General features: G+C 38.0%; 2 protein-coding genes across 2 annotated transcripts in view; both read left to right on the top strand.

Moving 5' to 3' along the window:
* The window catches only part of LOC135940836 (zinc finger protein 574-like), a 135,203-nt gene that overhangs the window by 8,566 nt on the left and 105,917 nt on the right, over window positions 1-20,720 (top strand). The window lies entirely within an intron of this gene.
* Window positions 14,010-15,681, top strand: LOC135938395 (uncharacterized). The gene is made up of 4 exons (XM_065482015.1): window positions 14,010-14,535; window positions 14,597-14,936; window positions 15,010-15,283; window positions 15,345-15,681. Exons 1-4 carry the CDS (start codon window positions 14,334-14,336, stop codon window positions 15,549-15,551), a joined length of 1,023 nt encoding a protein of 340 aa, XP_065338087.1. The 5' UTR covers window positions 14,010-14,333; the 3' UTR covers window positions 15,552-15,681.

The following is a 20,720-nucleotide window of genomic DNA, read 5'->3' as shown; positions in this document are numbered from 1 at the left end:
AAAGGTTCGAAAGGATTTATGCTTAAGATATTACTGTTTTTCATTTGAGAGCCGTTCTTGTTTTAGATTATTCTTGATAACATAAAAAAATCAATAATTTTAAAATAAACGTTGTTTCTGTTATTTAAACCAAGACGTTCAGCGGAACGTTCGATAGAATTAAATGATTAAGTTCATCCAAAGTGTATTTCTTTTTTAATTTTTTTATATTCCATGTAAAAAAATCATAATTGGAGTAAACTGAAGAGTTTGAGAAACTATCGTTTCATTACAAAGAAGTCCTTGAATTTTTGCTGATAATTGAATAAAAATTAAACAGTTTATGATTAAAACGATTGTTTTGTACAACAAAGACACTTCGAGGGAAACTTTAACTCGTATTGATTGTGCAATAAAAGTTCTGCACTCTCTTTTAATTCTACTGAAAGCATAATTGCAGTAATTTTGTTAACTGATTGAAATACAGCACCTTTTTGTCTTGTTTTAGGTTGCGTAAATTAAAATTACTGAAAAGGTTTAAGAATGATGGGTAAAAACCGATGCAAATAATTAGTAACGCGAGTCTTGTGACGTGAGTTTGTTAAGAATTTGCACGTCAAAGAAAAGTTACGGATTAAAATCTGATTAGATTCTGCATGACATCAAATACGTCATCTTGCAAAAAAATGGTTAAAACTGTGTTGCAGCGACACGTTCTAGCAATCAAGCGTTGCCACAACAAATAAAAATATAATGCATTTATACACGGCTGTGATATATTTATATCAACATGCTTAAAGTAAGCTTGTTTCTATTTTTAACTATGGAAAGGAAAAATGACGTTATGCCGACAAGTTTTTTTTTTGGATATAGCTTTTATGTCAAGTTCACTTGAGATAGAGGCGTCGATAAATTTTTATTTGCGTTCGAAGACATTAATTTTCAATTAATCTTCTTATTGTTTTAAATGATTTTTAAAGAAAAACAGGTGGTTTGAATAAAAAGATTTTAATTAAAAATCCGTTTGGATGGATTTTGTCGTGTTTGATGGGTACCAAAGAATTTATGTGTGAGCTTAACAACTTCAAATTGCATTATTCTTGCCAATTCAGAGTTTCTAAAGCTCAGAAAAGTAGTCTAAAATTTCCCAGCCCTAAATCCAGCTTTTTGCTTCCTGAAGTTGGTGCGGCGGATAAGTCTGTGCCATCAATCCGATGATCGGCTTTATTGTTTACACTCAACCTTCGGTTTTGTCGGTCCACAGCCGAGCAACAAACTAGTTCACGATTCCCAAGTAAGTTTCCCGTCTCTAGTTGCAATAAATCGCGCGAAACTCTGCCACTATGCCGGGACAGGCGCACGTAATTACCTGAAGCTGGCATAACAATCGCGAGCAACACCTCTCCTAGATGCATTATTCCTCTCCGTCACTCACCGATGTGTGTGTGTGTGTGAGTGTGTTGTCGTGCTGCTGCACTAAAGCAGCAATCGCTCACTCTTTACAACCAATTAGCTGTTTGCGTCGGCATCAATCTAATTGCATGCCCGGCGCGCGAAGAGCCCTGTACATGCACACAATTTCATGTACGCCTGCCTATTAGGTGCGCGGCGGCGTCGGGACGGACAACCAACCGGCCGGCCGGCCGGCCGGCCGGCTGACGGGACGGACGGAGGTGCAGAGTGTGTAAGTCGAAGGGTGTCGTGTTCTCGCGCGCCACTTGACCCGGCCGAGATGCTGGCGATCCCTTCCAGAGATGTTATCCACACGCGGCCGGCCAATATATTTATATTTATTATCGAGAAGGAAGTTGGCCGGCCGCGCGCGCACTTATTTATAGACGATTTAACTGTCCGCTTTTCACTTGTTATTTCTAATTTATGGCCATTGTAATGCAATATAGAGTTGTGTGTCCCGCGCGCGACGACGAGTGCGAAACACACTCACTCACACACACACACTCATATGCAGAAACGTATCGGCCGTAATTTATTTTCCTCCTCTTGCTTGGGAATTTTAATAGTTTTGTAAATAATGCGCGGTATTGTGTGTGTGTACTTACAATCGCAATTTCTCTTTGCTTGACTTATGTGCGCTGCCAGCCTAGTTGACATGACCTGCTGCACGCCTGTCTAGTCGGCTCTTGTGCCTTTCTTGTTTCCTACAATTATTTTTAATGGGATTTGCACGCATATTGTCATGACTTTATAAAAATATATATCTATAACACTTTTTTAGAATAATTATAAAACTGACGCTTTTTGTCAGACTGCGGATGAAATAAAGAATATTCTGAATAATTTGAGTTCTTCATTTGAAATAAAAAATATAATTAAATTATTAATATATAAATTAAATTGTTTCTGTAAATTAAAGTTAAAAGAAAAAATCTTGTAATTATTAAAATTAATTACAAAACATAAGTTTTTATTTATATTTTGTCTTTGTATTTACTTTTTTAATAATTATGTTACTTTTGAAATTTTAGTAATATTTAATATTTTAACTTAATTTTGTAGACTATATTTTGTTATAAATTAAATTTTTATGAGTATACAGTGTTTCAATGAGTGGTTACAAATAAAGAATTAGTCTGTTTGGATATGTGGTTTGATGAGATATAATAACTGCTACATTTATATATCATCAAATTATTAAGATTGCAACCTTTATTGTTTGGAATGGTCCAAAAAATCAAAATATCACCGCTGTACTGATTACCGCTAATTAACTAAGCGGATCAAATTAAATTTGACCAATATTAGACTACAATAATTAGGGAAAATTAGAGGTAAATTCAAAGAAAATTAGCAATATATCGGTGAAACTGAGTTTTTTTGTTCTTATTAAACATTTAAAAAATAAACAAACAGTAAATTTAGAGTAGAACGACGTCCTGCATGTTGCGTTACAGATAAAGAAATTGCAAAGAAAAAGATTTCAACCGATGATTTAATCAGATTTTTCTACCGTAACAAAAACATGAAATATGTCAAAAAAATATATTATGGTTTGTCTGATTTCCATGTTATGTATCTCAAAACCAAACTGTTTTGGATTTTCCGAAGCTAAAATGAGCATACTTAATTATTAAAGTTCCTGCGAAAATGAACGGTTGACGCCATTTTGTGGTAATAATTGTTTGGGTAACTTGCTACAAATCTGTAATAATTTTTCAAACAAACAGTATGGTATTCTGCCAACCAAGCCTAACAGTTATTTTTAATAATAAAAATGGCGTCAATCGTTTAGTTCAGGAGGGGTTTGAACTGTGCCTGATTAGATATTATGTGATTCATTTTTTTTGTAAATTTATCTTTTTCTCGTTAAATTCCCTGATCGCCTTAATTAAAAAGTACTATTACGTTCTTTCAAATGTACTTTAGCAGACCGCATCAAATTGTTGTTTGCGTAACTCAATCTCAAAACTCTCTTCATGATAACTGCTATGAAAATATAAGCTGGAAATATCCGAGATATATCAGCGACAAAATTTGTCTAGCGTCCAAACAGCAAAATTAATCGCCGCAGCGTGTGCAACAGATATTCCATTACCCTGGCCGTGCTATCGCAATAAACGGGACAAACGATCGTTTTTCATCGGCGTTTTTGCCTGTTTACTGCACTGGAATCTAGTGTGATGCCAGCAGAAGAAAATAATATAAAATTTACTCGTTCGGCGCGCACACGACATTCAGGCTTCAGGCACTCTCTGTGGCGCGCAAGAAACGCTGCTCGGTCCGGCCGCCATCGCCGGCAGGCAAATGAAAAATCTGTTGTTTGGCTGCGCTCGGCCGTGTTATATTTTTGCACGGCACACACACGCAGACAAACAGCTGTGCACTTTGGCTACCGCGTCTCAATTTCCTGGCCCGCGACGCTCGTTTATCTCGGCGTCGACGTTTTCGTGCTAAAAGCAGATTATCGCGATAAATAACGATATGTAATTGCGGCGCGGGTGCATTATTCCCGCAGCAGGCAAAATAAATAAATATAAATAAATGGCAGAGAGAGAGAGAGATGAAAGCGAAGCAGCAGGCTGCTTGCAGATATATCCCACACGTGTGTTGATGCATAATAGAGAGAACCGCAAATAAGCACCGGTTGCTGCTTTGTAGCCGCTGAATGCACAATTTACGCGCGCGCCGATTGAATTATGGCGAAGGCGGAGGAGCGATTTAAATTGACACTTTGAAGCGCGCCGAGGATCAATTTGCCTGGCGAGTTATTGTTTCACTACTTCTGCTCTCTCAGCCCGTTTCAATTTGAGGAACAATGTGCCCGAGAGCGGCGGCGGTGCCGGCGCCAATTGGTAATTGAGTGCTGCTTTGTTCTGCGCCAATCTGATCATCTTTGCTTTATGTCCGAGTGCTGCCGCGCGCGCGCGCGAGCGCGGTGCGATGTCGATTACGTATTTGGACACCAGCAAAAACGATCCCTTTCATCGGCACCCGAGGTGCAAATTAACGAGTGATTTATGGTAAATCTCTCATTTCATACTTTAATCAACAAATCGAGAATTTAATTTTTGTCGCTACTGGAACGTAGTTATGTACCGCAAAATCTCCGTTAAAATAATATTTTGATGGGCTATAAAAAATTTTGTGGCATTATAATATTAATCAAAACTTCATTTTAAACACTTTTTAATTACAAACAATTATTTATAACACATTTTTTTGTGTAATTTTTTAATCTTTTACTTAACCATACTGAAAATTTTAATTTTTTTATTTTCATAATATAACTTTATTTTATAGGCTGTTTTGTTCAAATTTATAATTTCTCTCGATACAGTATTGAAAAGAGATTGTGTCGTGATAAATTTCTCATTTCGAATAATGTCGGTACTCTTGCCATTATTTTCCTTAAATGATTTTAAATATCTCGCATTAATACTTCCTATAAAACTAGCAGTCAAGACAAATTTTGAGTAAGCTGCTGGACCTTTTGTAAGAAGATTTTGCGATTTAAATTGGAGCACAAATTACCTGGTATCTCACTGAACTAAAACTGGTTACGCGTTTTACAGCTTTTTTACTGAATTTTATTAATCTCTAATCTCCTGCTTTAATTGAAAATATCAGCTAATGCTCATTTAACAGCTAAACATTACTTAAAAAGTTTTCTGATGTTTATTTTTAAATTCAATTGAAAGAAATTTGTAATAATCTTAAAAAATCAAAAGAGCAAAGAAAAAAGGGAGACACTTCACACTACAGCTATATAAGTTTACATATGATCTTGTCAAAGCCAAAGGGAACCCAAGAAAATGAATAAACATAACGAATGCTTCAATTGTTTCTTAAAAATGTTCAAACCAAAGCGAAGAAGATAAATAAAGTTGAGCAATGCCTTCTGCTCTGCTAAAGGGTACAAACCAGCAAAACTATAGCTTGGTCTGACCGAAATAAATGCTCTAAAATCTGTTATGAAAATATAAAAACCATATACTGATACAAGGAAATTTAGATGATATTACATTGCAGTCATTTTTTATTCAGAGAGATCTTCCTCATTCAAAAATTTTTCTGCCTGTGTCATTTAAATGAAATAATTAATCTGTGCCTACATCTTAAAATAGCTATTTGTAACAGTAAATTATTTACAGAAAAAAATGTCAAGTAAATCCAGTGCGTGGCAATTTGTCAGGTGTTTATAGCAAATGTAGACATTCTCATTTTCAGCGAAACCTGCCAGAGACGATTGCAAAAAAGAATTCCGAGAGAAATTGGATAAAGCACTCGTCGCCGATGGTGTTTCGCGATATAAACCAGTGTCAGCAGGTTCGAAATCGCAAAAAGCGGAAAGCGGACACACACAGCCGGCGGTGTGAGAAAATCCGCTTCACGTGGCTCACCAGGCCGGCATTCATCCCTTAATTTGCCCGCTCAATCGACGCCGATTATTTATTAAAAATATTTCGCGCACTCGCTGACTAAAGGTGCTGCACGCGCGGAATCCGATCCCGCTGGAGCGCATTGACACTGAATAAATTTTTTGCCGCTCGCACGAAGAGCAGCCAGGTGCAAGAAGGCTTTGGCGAAAGACGCCTGCCTACTCGCAGAATGCATTCAGAGCGGGAGAGACGCAACTAGCGCGATTTTTGCTCTTTTTGCACCAACTCTCATTCGCGATGGATCATTTATTAAAGGAGCAGAGAATCGGATTCTCCCACAGCCGCGCGCGTTCTCTTAAGGGGCGCGCGGGGGGAGGGTCGGCCGACCGGCCAGCTCGATTTTTATGTATTCTGACGCGCTTTGCAAAAGGAAAAGCAAAAGAAGCTATAGTAGTCCTCCTTTCAAGCAACTCGCGCGGCGAATCACGACGAGCCGGCTGCTGATGGCCTATGAATTTTGCAAAATGCTATTCCGCTTCGATTTTTGCTTCCCATGGACGTTTTTGCTTTTTTGCGCGGTTTCGTGTGTCGAAAAGTCTCACGCACTCCAGCCGGCTGGCACGCAGTTTTCTATTATTTCTTACCGGAATAGGCAGACGAAAATGATCAAAAATAAAACAAGAGCTAACATAGTTAGCAAAACGATCTTTTGGCCCAGCGTGGGAAACAAATTTCAGCAATAGCAAAATGGCTGAAAATAAAAAATAAAATCAACCAAATGTGCACTTACAAATAAATAGGCTTTCAATCACTTTATTTTATGATGTTGCTTGCAGAACGATCAAAGCCACATTATAATGCATCTCTATATAAGTAGGGCTGCGAATTTTAGACGATCGACAGTTTTTCTAAGCGGGACCATCTTGCGATTTGAGGTTCAAAATGAAATTTATTGTGGTTCAGCAGGGTCACTCTGCCCCATAAATTACCACCTCCAGACAAAAACAATATAAAACACAACAAATGAAAAGTTTAAGAAGGGTGAGACAAAGTGTTTGATACATCTTGAAGGATTTTTCTTTGCTTTTCTCTTCAAATGCACTGATGTTCTCATTTAAACACGTATTATGTTGAATTATGTACATGCCAAAAGACAAATAAAGATTATTATCATTCGTCTGCAAATCATTCCACAAGCGGTAGCACTGAACTTGAAAACAATTCTCTGCACTTCGACGCTCACAAAAGGAGCTAACAGAAGATTCATCTTGTGTGTTTTACCTAATAAATTAACATCTCGCATGGTAATAAATATCAAATGGATACAGGTGTGATGGGCAGTTTTTGTACAGTACTTTGTGTGTCTGAACTATAGTAAGTTTAGTGGTATTTCCTACGATCAGTAATATCAAGAATTTGATATTATTTACTATACAAAATTGAAAGACGTTGTCCGCGTTCTACATGGCAAATGTAATGAATTACATTATTCTGTAATGTTTGGAGTTTATATATCTGAGATGCACTAATGTTAAAAAATACGCTGTAATAAAAATGTGGTTAAATAAGGCTCATAACTAACTGGATTCTAATTTAAAGCTGTTTACCTATACTTAAAACCGTCTAAAATTGTCAAAACCAACTAAAAGCGTCGGCAAAAATAGTCTAAAAATCTAAAGTGGCAAAAAAAAAGAATAAGGCAAATATTTGTTATTTTCACGCAAGGAAATTTTTCTCATATATGGTTTCGTTTTTAGCGGAATTTTTTAGTCCAATATATTTACTATAATTCTTCAGTCTAAACGGGGTTTCTCATATGAAAGTAGGTTAGACCCGTTAAAAACTGTCAGAACTGTCCTCATTTTGGTCATTTTGGTTCAAAAAATTTTTAGAAAGTTTTCATTTCCATTTTCCATCTTTATCATTTTGAAATCATTCTCTGGAAAAACACACATGTCTCGTTTGTTTTGGTGGTTGATGTCACAAGTTTAAAAAGCCTAAAGGTTCGTGTATGATTAAAATAGGGTTCAAATCACTCTCAAAATTTAATAAAAATACCTCTTCGATTCCGTTGTTAATATTTTAAGAGTAGATGGGAAAATATGGACAGCAAGTTTTTTTTTAAATATTTTTTAATTCGTGCATTTGGTAAAGTTTCCCTTAAATATTCTGAAAATTTTAAGATGACGTTTTCGTTTACTTTATATTTCCTACAGTTTGCACGTATTGCAATAGGGCGTCACACGCAACGTGTCGGATAAAATAAATACTGATTACAAGCTGAAAATATGGGATTGTCGGCCTTGTGGTTGCTCCACATTGTAAACCAAGTCAGCAGCTCACGTCTATCCTCTTTCTCGTCCCGCCTTAATTACTGAGCCGGGAAGTTTCGCGACCATCAAGTGTGCTGCGCGCTCGGAAATTTTCCGCCGCACATCATATTTCCATTATCATAGCCGACGGGCACGTAATTGCAGCCGAGTAATAATGAATTGCATAACGGGCCGCGCTCTCCGCATCACGCGGCGTGCACCATTTATTTCACCGCGCGTGTGTGTATATATATTTCATGAAAGAAGAAGCAGACGAGAATGAAATATGATTTCGTATGTGCGCCGCGTGCTGCTAGCGAAAAACGCAGCTCGCATTTGTAAAAATTCAGCCGCCCGTCGCGTATTATTCTTTTCCTCTCTCTTCTGCGTGACACGTTCGCAATGCACATATTACACACACATACACACACAAGGCAAAAAATACACACATTATATTCTGTGTGTATGCGAACCAGCGTTTTCTCATTAAGGTGCAGCGCTGGTCGGACAAATTAGCCTCGTAATTAACTCAAAGAGCAGTAAATTATTTAAAAGGCATAATTGAGACGTCATTTTGCTGCACACGTTGCAACGCTACTGCCGGCGAAATAAACTGTTTGTGACGTGCGAAAATTGCTCCGCAAAATTGGCATAAACGGTTGAGATAATTTTAAAGATAACTGCGTGTCAGTTTTCTTCAAGTCAAAACAGCAAAAATATTTAGTCCGCAGGGTTCAGCATTTGTACAATTAATTATTATTATAGTAGAATTTATATCCAGTTTTTTCTGCTTAATAAATACCACAAATTTTACGCGCGAATTTTGATAAAAAAAAAATGGAAAGATTTTGACTGCTTTAGACTTCTATTGGATATTTGAAAACATACTGATTGATCCATAAACCATAGGCAAAAAATATTTATAATAGAAATTAAAACGAATCGTTATATAATATCCATAAAATCGAACTTCACTTAATGTAAAAAAATGGAAAGAAAAATAGCATTTGGCTAAATATCCTTAGATGGTGTACCAAATACATATTGCTGAAGGGTTTTTAGACGGCATAAGGTTTTTTATATTAAAGCGGGAGTTGTTCTCAATTTGTATATTATTATATGACTTGATTAGATCAAAATAATAGTTTTAAATTCCATCAAGGAATCTAATTGTTTCAAGCTGAATTTAATAATGTTTTTTATTATTTATTTGGATTAAAAAGTTTTAAATATTGCCAGTCTATGGGAATTTTCCAAACAAAAATATCTTGGCTATTTTTTTTCAGACCAAAAATTTTATTCTCTTTTCAATTGTGGTTTATTATATACAACAAAATAAATGAAAAAATTTTCATTGACTTAAATTTAAAAAAAGATTTATTACTAGACGAAAATTTATCGCTTTTTCTATTATTATCATTAAAGGAGTATAGCATTTTCAGAAAGGACCCGGTAGTGTCACTGCCACAGTTAAGTATGAAATGTAACAGCCATATGTCACATTTAATAAGAGAACACCTGCAATGAGCAATGGAGACATTCGCCCGACTAATGAAGCAATTTACGAGAAAAATTTCTTAATGACTCGGTAGATTCCATCACTCGTGGCAACTGGTTTTCCAGGAAAAAAGACGCGCCGAATGTGGCAGAAAGATGGGTGAATAAAAATGCGCGGAGCACACACATTTTATTTTTACGATGCACTCCGCATACACTTTCACAATAACGCAATTTTTCAGCGACGGGCTGCGTGATGCAGCAGCCAAGCACCGCGCATTCTGCTCCGGCCTCGTAAGAATAAAACGCGAAACGGCCGGCCTGTCCTTTTTTCGCTGCTAGCATGAATAATGAGACGCACACACACACAGCTTCTAATAATAATAAGTACACTCACTCGGCCGGGCGTTGTGTGTGAGTGTGTGCATGCAAGTAAATAGCCTAGGAAGGGAAAAGTTGGACGAGTAGCAGGCGGAATTTTTCGCTCTCACGCTATCGGCGCGCATCGTCCGTCGCTCGCGCGGAGACAGAAAAACAAGTTATCGCAGCCTCATGCACACACACACTCTCTTGATGTCACGTCTCGGCGCTGAAAAGAGAGCAGAAAAAATGGATTCGCGGCGAAAAAGGAAGAAAAAATCGGCGAATGCACTTTTTTATTTGGCGCAACCGGTCAGGTATGAAAATAATCGGCGGCCTTTCACGGCATAATGCTTGTATAGGCCGCGCTGCTGGAGCAGGGAGGCAAAGAAAAAAATACACACCCCTTTCATGAGCTTGCATCAAAAGGCCCTCATTATTTCGCGCGCGCAGGCACTGCTTGACAACTTTGTACTACAATCTCTTATTATTTCCAATGTGTGTTCCAGCGCTCCCTTTATTTCTCGCTCCGTCTTCTCGTAATCACCGCGTACATACACAGAACCATATAAACGTCGTGAACTATACGCGAGTGTGTGTATGTGTGTGCAATGCAGAGCGTAATTCACTTAACACATGCGATGCTGTGGGATAAGCAGTAATTCTTGGGTGTGTTTTGTGTTCAACACACACTCACTCGCGATATTCAGCACAGGCAGACAGGAAATCTGGGTTGTAAAATGAGATTCGTTTTATTTTTCGAAAATTGCATGGTGCTTCGCTTTAACCGTTTGAATATTTGAGCTCGATGTACCGGAATCACTGTTCTCTGTAGGAAAAAATCCGATAATTTTCACGGACGGAAACCCTGCACTTAAACCATTAGTAACCCTGGGAAAATTTTTGGATTGAAAATCAACGTAGCAAATTATTTCTTCTGAGGATTCCCGAGAAGTACCAACCCTTCAAAATGGAACAGTTAAAATTAAAATATCATTGATAGATACAATCCATTGATTTTTTCCATGCAAATATGGTAGAAAAATTAGCCAATTTCTAAAATTGTGAAGTTTTGATATTTTTATCTTGTAGAGCACAAAAAATTAGGTAAAATAGTAAATTTCTGAAGTGGCGTTTAGCTTTATTTTTTTTTTTTTTTATTAAAAACCATAAAAGTGGTACTTTCTGCGGGTTTTCAAAAAATGTTTACACCCAAATCTCAGTTACCAGTCGTCAGATTTTTAAAAACCGCACACCGCTAGACTATTTTCAACCTCCCCTAGATAGCCGAAGCAGTCTATAAGGGTGTCAAGTCTTCAACCCCCTTTTCTAAGCCCTAAATTGTACACTTTTTTATGTTTGCACCTCACTGTGCAACGGAATTTAATGTTCATCACCCTGAAACTACTTCAGTACATCGTGAAACGTGAAGTCGAGTCGAGCGGTGTGCAGTTTTCGTATTATTTGTGACTCTTGGAACCCGAGATTTAGTTGACACACTGATTTTTAACGGCGCCAATCTCCGCAATCTGCGAAACAAAACACGTTTTTCACCAAATCTAGCTTCTAACCTTCCTGTGTGTATTTTTTCTCATGCTGATAATTTTTTTAAAGTTCGCGGTGTATAGTAAAATATGCAAATTCACAGGCACTAAATTAATCGGAAAAAAGGAACTTCTTATGGCTATATTATACTAATTTTAGTATGTGCTTGAAGTTCAAACTAAAGATTTCTTTTCTATTTTAATAAATTGAAATTTTTTGCACAATGAATGTGGTCTATGAACTATTCTTGAACACGCATCATGAATTTTGCAGTGACATAATTTAATATATTTTAATAACAACAAGGTGCAGTGAAATAAATGATAAATTTCAATTAAATTTTCTTATGAGGTTGAAGCAGAAATATCTCAACATCCAGTTAAGCACTGTATGAGCATCCATAGAGAAAAAATATTTTATATAAATCAGCAACCGTCAGAGTGCAATTCGCCTGTATGTAACGTGTACCATGCATTATACGACTTGGACTTTAATTGAAACATTACACCGCAGTCATCAGCAAATTGAATCGAATGAATAGTTTCACACGGCAGACCGCGTTTAGCAACGAGCGGCGGCGATCATTTTTATGTTCATATATATTTTATATACGTGCGGCGGCTCCTTTGCATTGGAGTGCGTTTTATTTACGACTTATTTATCTTGGTGTACGCATCCTCTCCCTCATTATAATTATGACATGTGTACACGGCATGCTAAATAATGCATACGTGAGCTGCATGTACATGCTGAGCCGACTGGTCGCTTATCTTGATGCCTTGTCAACTGTAATTTAGTTACGATTTAACATCAAATTAGTGTGCTGAGAGGACGCATGCATTTTAATTTGACGTTTCTCGAATTCAAACTTTTACTCTGCATGAAAAATCGGACGTTTTTCGTCCTAAAAGCATCTTAAATCGTTCAAGCGGGACAATCTTTGGTTCATCAATTAATTTTACTAGGCTGTTCAAATCAAAGAAGGAAACAAAATTTAAATTTTTTTAAATCCAGATTAGTTGCAAAGCAAACATCACTGTCAAAAATTTATTTGAAAAATAAAAATAATTTTGACTTAATTTTCACACTAAAATTTTTATAAAATTTTGGGAAGGCCAAAGAAACCTATTTTATATAAAAAATCATGATCAATTTGCAGCTTCTAGGGATAGCTATCAAGTTATACAATGCAATCCTTTTCACTTAAAAAGCTTTGGTGGAGGTCACAGCTCTTTTTGTTTCATCTCCGCTGTGCGAGCGAAGATGTCAATTACTGTGTCCCTTGCTCCCGGAATAAGTGGTTTCGCGCCGGGTGTACACGCTGTCGGCTGTACACAGTTCTGGTTGGACTGCGATTCATTGCATTATTGCCATTATTCGACCGAATGCGGATGACACGCCTGATTTTTCGGCAGATGTACACAACCGTGGCTCGTTCTCACCTGTGCGAGAGGCTTTGTGCACGTACGTTCGCACTCTTGAGTTCTCGAGTGTACGCTATTGCAAATATTCGTCATGGCGCATCTCCAGTAATGCGGAAACACAATACTCCATCTATAAAAATCTCATTACCAGAGGAGAGCGTCAAATTTGACACTTAATAACAATAATCGCACACCGTGGCAGCAGCGATGAATGGAAAAAATATTTTCGCTTCTCTGCGGGCCAAGGCGCTACTGTAAAGCTCCTGTCTGCGCTTGCTTTGGAGACTCGTTGATCGATGCGTTGAACAAAAAATGTAAATTAGAAGAGATTTGAAGCATAGACATGATGCATGGAAAGTGGCTATAATCTATCGCTTATAATTTTACTGAAATGTGGAGATGCTTTCAATGAACACTTTCGGTTTTTGAGTAGTGCATGGAATTTCGGCCTTGTGCCAATGTGTTCTGTCCATTGCAGCCAGTTTAGTTTTGTCCTGCACAAATGATGAACATTTTGGTGTATTATCCGGCCTTAAATTTTGACATAACGCTCCCATAAAATCTTCACAGTAATTTGTTGACGGTCCTCTCTATCCAGAAGATGTACTACCAAGATTGCCAAGGTCGTTCATAAATTCGTCATAAATCATTTAGATTTCTATTGAGAAATCAGGTATCGATTGGCCCAACAACCATTCTGAAATGCGGTGTAGATGGAAATTTTAAAACTGGCAGATAATATTAAAAAAGTTACATAATCATTTATTATTTTGAGAATTTCGAAAAATTGTAGTTGTTACATTTACGCTAATCAGGTTTGATCACCTGATGATTGTTCCAAAGGAAGTTGACTGAACAAAAGTAAAGTTTGAGCTCGGTGACCTAATTTTTGAGAGAGACGAAGATAACATTTTAGGACATGAAAAACTTGACTTTTTTGTGATAAGTTTCATAATGAACTTTATTGTGATTCAGCAGGGCCACTCTGCCCCAAACATTGCCACCTCCAGACAAAATGAACAAATTAACACAAATGAATTATACCTCATGTTCTATATTTAAAGTAATTGGAATGAAAAAACCTACACTTTCTTCAATTATGGAGCATTGTTATGTTGGACACTCTAAGTAGTCCACTTCACACAGTTTCTACTTGAATGTGCGTGCAACGTTTCAAGGAAAAAATTATTTGAGTTGCACGGTAAAGAAGAGGGGAATACTGCCATTAAAAAAGCCTTGCTCACTTGTCTTGTGTTAAAATGACCATTTAAATGACACCACGTATGCGCACAGAAGTAATTTATTATGATTAGATATCTCCACACACCAAAACGCCTTCAGTACTTCACGTTCTTCAAACTCTTTCCTCTACCGTCAGAATGAAAAGGTGTAATATACTACATTTTTTGCAAATATTTGCTCTCGTGGTAGTTATTTGCTGTAATATGTGGCTCATAGCAAACCAGACAATATGTCCAAAAGATTTTAACTTATCTGAACAAAACACTCTTGACTTGGGTTCGATAAAAGCGCACGAACAGAGTTCTACAAGCACAGCCAAAGTGGTAAAAAGCATAAAGAGTAAGTAGCTTTATATATAAATTGCTGAATTTTGTTTTTCAACACTTTTTGACTTTTGCAGAATCAGACGTAGTAGGGCTGCCCCCCAATGACGAGCGGTTGGTCGAATTCACTCGAAACCTTCTTATAAAACCTGATTTTACAAAGCCGTATGTTTTGGACGCGCCTGAAAAGGTTGATCAATCCTGGTTTAACACATCGACTCTGATTCTTAGTCTGGCTAACAAGAAGGCAAGACTTGGGTGTCATAAAATTCATACCATGATTACGACAACTGGTGTATTTATACAGAATGGCGGCTTTTTCGTCGAGTGTGGAGCTCACGAGGGAGAAGCTATGTCAAACACTATATTACTCGAAAGAGCATTCGGATGGACAGGGCTGCTGGTTGAAGGTGCGCCGTGATCGATCGCAAAAATGTTGATCAAGAGCAGGAAAGCGTGGATTGCACCGGCTTGCATGAGCCTCACCTATACTTCTGTCATGGTTCGTTCAAAAATTATCAATGGCAAGAAATTATACTTTCCTTGTTGTAAAGACTACCTTTTATGACAACAATTATGGTGGAAGAGTGAGTCCGAAACGGGGATTCGTCAGTGAGGGTGTACACGTGGATGCATTATGCATTCCATTCAACACTCTAATGCGCGCGATGGATAGAACGGAAGTAGATCTCTTTAGTCTGGACGTCGAATCGTTCGAGTTGGACATCCTCAAAACGATAAATTTCCTGGATGTTAAAATCAATGTATGACTCGACAGATGGTGTGCAGGGATAGCGATGATCTTCTTAATATTTTATTTTGCAGATTCTATGTGTCGAGTTTTTCCTGCTAAGCCCAATTCGCGCCAAGGAGCTACTGGTGTTGATGAAAGAACAAAAATTTAGGCTCATCAGCAGGACCGATCAGGACTTGATTTACGTGCATGAAACCTATGTCCTGCCAGCAGGAATTAAACCAATGGTTATAACCGAAGAGGAAATAATGAAAAGTCTGAAAGGTGTACCATATTAATTCTTATTCCGTGGCATCAATTGCGAACATATTTTTGTTGTGGTATGAAAAATGAAACGATATTTTGTAACTTGATTGCACGTTGCACGTAAATAAATTTTAAATTAAAGCAAAACTGCAATAGATTCGCACTATATTTTTGGTGATTTTAAATTACAAAATAAAATCCTGGCCTAATATCAAATCTATATTTTATTTATAAATTGCGATCAAGAGCGAAGGTTTTTCGAAAATGAGGTAATTAACAGAAAATCTCTTCTGTGTGATTATCTTAGCAAACGAATTTTCCACTTCAAGCTGCCCGTTCTGAAACACACAGAATAAACATTTTTTATTTAAATTTTCCTGATTCGTAATTTAACGATGTAGGATAAACACAATCGGCCGGCCAATCAATCACGCTGCTAATTTCTTTCTTTTGGCGAACTTAAGATTGAATTGATGACTACCAACTAAGCATCAGAGATTTTTTCCTGGTAATTGCCTCTCAAACTTGAAGCATTGACCACTTGTTTGCAAAAGTTATCAAGCCCCGAAAGAAGCTTTTCATGATTGCAGCTGGCTGCGAGCTCTAGCGGCGCTACTGTTGGCGATTTTTTGCACTCGCTGCGCATCTTCTTGAGTGAATGAGTCAAGGAAAATCAGAACGAAAAGCGCGAGTCTGCGTGCACTCTTTTGCTGTCAACGTCCTTCATGCAGGTGGAAACCCCTTTGGCGCACCTCCCACTACTCGAAGCACACGTAAATGCGCGCACAAATGCACCTTTGCTCGCACTTTTCGCTGCTCTCGTTGTTCACAATTTCGTGCCGTCGACGACGACAGCTCGAGGAGGCAAAACCCACCCGCCCGCCGATTTCATTTGCGGTCGGACGGGTTTTATGTATAATTTATTCCATCATCATCTTCATCAAGCTGCTCTCCTTTTTAAATGTACGGACATGCCCGTGTCTGCATACTGCACAGGCGGAGGCAATCGCGCGCTGTGGAATGAAATGTACGTGTTCTGCGTGGATCACTGCACACTCCCCCGCGTGGCCTTACAAATTATTTGCGGCGTGAATTTTAATCAAGGCCTTCTCGTCGCGCGCGATTGTGTATGCTGCAGCTCGTTTTCTTTAATTCTTTCTGCTTCGCCTGATATTCCCTCTGCTGCCTCGCTCGCTCGGATTATTGAATTAAGATTGGCAGCAGTAATTTAGTGGAAGCGCAGTCGTAAAATGCGAAAGGTGAACGGGCTGAATTACTATTATTTAGTGTGACGAGCCGAGTGTGTGCGTACTTGATAGAGTTGTAAGGATTGGCCATAAATGTCAATTTGAACGGCGAGTCGCGTCTTCCACTGGGCAATTTATGACGACACGTTTTTTATTCCTTACAAAAGCATATGCAGAGATTTCACCACCACGGTTTGACACAGTCCTCTGGCGTATGCTCATTTAAAGAAGTGTGAGATATAAAAATAATAATTTGTCGTCAAGAGCAAAAAATTATTATCTGTAAAATTTCCTTCAACGTTTTCATGGTCAAAATTCACAATCCATTGAACGTGTCGTTTTCACATTTAGTTTTTAACTCTTTATGTTGATCAAGATCTCTCTTTTCTTATGGTAAGGAGTTGAATAATTTTAATCCAGAACAAAAAGATTTTTCTCTCCAACTCAACAAATATTTTAAATTTATCTTATATTTAATGGCTGATTTTACCAATTACTATTAATAATGCTTTCTAGAGCATGAGTGCACTATATTACAAGGCAAACTTCAAACTAAAGGAAATGATGAATGAAAGAAAATTCATAACATAATAATGTAACAGCTTTACCTTTCCGTTGCAATTCGCTCCATTTTCGAATGCAATTAATGAAACAATATCTAAAAAATCGTGTTTCAAGTTTATAACCAGACGCAAACAGCATTAATTCCTAAGTATTAATGATTCACCCTCCATTTTTCAAACAAGATAATCCAATTTACAATATTTTATTTGGCTCTAAACATTTTGGAACACTGCAATAGAAGAGCAATTGACAATTTGATCGTTTACACGGTGTCGAATGAAGTAGTAGACACGAGGTGCTGTGGCGAAAAAAGTTGAGATTTGCAAAAGTCACGACTGTGCAGGTGAAACAATGAGAAACGCTGCATCCGCAGGATAATCCTTTTCATGTAAAACCGAAAAGAACTGGAATTCCCCATTGTGCCGAATAATGTCCAGGCAGGAGCTGCTGATTCCCTTCACTTGGTACGCAGCAAAAAGCGCAAGCACCGTTCGTTTTTTTAGCCTGACACGGAAAATCGAGTCGAAAAAATTGGTGCAAAAGCAAAAAATGTGAAGTTTCGGCTCGTCTCGCCTCATATTAATTGATTTTTGTCAGCGGCGAGAATCGAATCAGGCTTGGCAGTGGAAAAAGTTGGCCGGCCATAATAATTGCATTTCCGACGCAGATTGTGCTGACAAAATGAGCGATGGGCAAAGTTGGCGCACGTACGCTGCTGAATGGCCAACTGCGGAGCGAGTGATGTAATTTCCAAAGTGCTACCGTGCTTCTTTCCTCTCGAATTGCGCGCCGTCACTTCTCGCTCATTCTCTCGCGCGCCTACTTTTGCCAAATTAACACGATGGCAAAAAAGCAGCCGCACAATGCGATGCGCCGAGTGCACCACGGACCGTGATTTTGAAAACAGCGCCTCCGAGAAGTGTATAAATAAAATTAGCGCTAATTGCCGAACGTGCACCTGGCCGTCCGTCAATCTATCTATCTGCTTTATCTCGACAGCGGCTGCATTATATTTATTGTGTGTCTGTCTTTGCAGAGCTGTGTCGCGCACACCACTCTCGTCTCGGTCCGCTCTTTTGAGCGCGAAAAATGGAATCAATGAAGCAACGGCGACAATGGCGCGCTGTTGACGAATGACTATTCAATGAAAATGTAGCTTGTGCTCTGCGGCCAGAGCCACGCTGCTTCCGAGAGATAATTGTTTTGGCGCTGTGCTATGTGCACATGTACCTACAGTTTACTTTACCTGTGAGCCACACGCAATTCATTCGCCGCGGCCCAGCTGCGGAAGTTTTGTTCTCGTTTGTAAATGGACACGTTAGTCTCGCCTCTGCGAAAGCTAAAATTAGCAGAGAGTGAGGCAACCGAAGCGTGCGGTGGTTCCGCAAATATTATATGCAGCTCGGTTGAAATTTTATGGTCTAAATTCGTGAGAATATGAGAAAGAAGCAGTTTTGATTGACAGCAAGAAAATTTGATTGATAAGTGTAAACTTTAGCTGCTGGATTTTTCACATTTTTATATAAAAATTTACCCCCAACAATCAATTTGTACGAATAAAAAAAACTAATTATGGTATTTCAATCGGAAACTAGGCTTAATTTGTGAATGATCCTATTTTCTTACCATTTCTGCCTAAAATAAATAAATTTGCTGCTCATTTTATGGAACAATCAAACCTCATCGCATAATGTTGGATAAGGAAAAGCGTCCAATAATAAAAAAGTTTAATAAAAGTTTCAACCATAGTAATTAAAATATCCAGACTATCGCAGAAATTCGTAAAAATGTTTCTTAAAGCTAATGGCGGAAAGAATCAGCTTCAACCCGACCAATCTGCTGTTTCATTTCTTCTTTTAAGCCTCATTAACCACCTTTCGAATGCAAATTATGTTCTCCCAGGGCCAGTTCAATAATTAATCTTAATCAGTTAAAAGTTATTATTTTATTTTTATTTGATGTTTATTCTCACAAGTTGAAAATATTTCAACGATGATCTAATACTTTTTGTTTATAATAATTATGCAAACAATAGTCTTGATATTTAAAGCTGTTGTTTGAAAATTTGGGTTAAAATCTTATCTTTAGTATATAATTATGGAGAGTACTTGTGTTATTGCTTTTATGTGAAATTTAAAATTGTTGAATTTTTCCTTGATCGGTTCATCTCTTTCAAGTTGAGTTACCCCCTGATAGCGAATAGCTCGCGGGAACTCGTGTGTGCCAATAACACCCAATAGGCTCATGGGCCTCATTGGACCAGCTCGTGTCGCTGCCCCCGCATCGGCATCTTTTAATGAAATGCTAGACTTCCGTCCCGTAAAATTAATTCACGCCTGACGGAAAGGATCAAAGCAGCTACTCAGCCTGCACTCGACCCCCAAACACCGCTCGGATTCTCACATTGAAAGTGCTCGCAAAGCATGCTCTTAACAGTTTCTGTTTAACTATAGGTATATTGTTTTCATATTTACCCATTTTTTAATCAACAAATAAGTCCATCTAAATCTTAGCATTACAATACCAAATTCCAAACTGGAATTGCTAATATCTTTAAAGAAACTGCAACCAAAACAGTCTCCAAAAGGTTAAGAAATCATAGATTCATTGTCTTCGCACGCAGTGGAAACTCTAAAATTGTGTTGTAACTGCAAATTGATACTCATGAGCACGAGCCGCAGGGAGCGCGAAAGGCTAATAAGCTGGGTGATGGGAAAAGTGCATGGGCTTTCGTGCAACGCGATACATACAGTTTTAATTTTATTGTTTTCGCATGCATCAATCACTTGCCCAGTGAGAATTGCACCGGCGGGGGTTTGAGTAGATCGTCACACCGGTGCATGCGACAAAACGCTCTCTCAGCTTCTTATATGAGAGTGCAACGGCGTTCTCATGCTTTGACACTGCCTGGTATTTTCCTCGTTGTTGCGTCCACCTTTCTTGTCCCTCAACTTGAGTTCTGCCACTTTGGCTGTGCGCTTGTTTTATTTGTCAGCACTTTTAAGTGCATCTACACTGATCTCGGGGAAGAGAAAACAAAAGCGGCGAAAACGTGACATCACTTTGAGCCGAGGGAATTTTTCAGAATCCGACAGTGTGGCTCAAAGGAGACTTCAATTCTTGGAAAATTCAGTCAGAAAAGTTTTACCCCTTGCGATTGAGACAAACTCCAATTTACTTAAAACCTGCTTGGTTGCCTGTTTTTCTTAAAATCTATCGGTTTTTATTCACTTTTGCACTTTTTCTTATGCACATCTATGAATGGGATATCAATTAATAATAAATGCCACACTAAATTAAAGAAGTTATATTGTTTATAGTATTACGATTCTTGAGGACTATGTAGTCTATTACATATATATTAACTAGCTTAATAAATATAAAATAAAT

The sequence above is a fragment of the Cloeon dipterum genome, chromosome 3 (genome assembly GCF_949628265.1).
Source record: "Cloeon dipterum chromosome 3, ieCloDipt1.1, whole genome shotgun sequence".
Taxonomy (NCBI): domain Eukaryota; kingdom Metazoa; phylum Arthropoda; class Insecta; order Ephemeroptera; family Baetidae; genus Cloeon; species Cloeon dipterum.
This window is presented reverse-complemented; position numbering and strand designations above follow the sequence as displayed.

What these genes read in the sequence shown, in the direction of transcription:
- LOC135938395 (XM_065482015.1), top strand. Translation starts at nt 14,334, where the DNA reads ATGAAAAGGTGTAATATACTACATTTTTTGCAAATATTTGCTCTCGTG. An exon ending in AGTGGTAAAAAGCATAAAGA is followed by an intron (nt 14,536 to 14,596) that starts GTAAGTAGCTTT and finishes TGACTTTTGCAG; the next exon opens with AATCAGACGTAGTAGGGCTG. An exon ending in TCCTGGATGTTAAAATCAAT is followed by an intron (nt 15,284 to 15,344) that starts GTATGACTCGAC and finishes TTTATTTTGCAG; the next exon opens with ATTCTATGTGTCGAGTTTTT.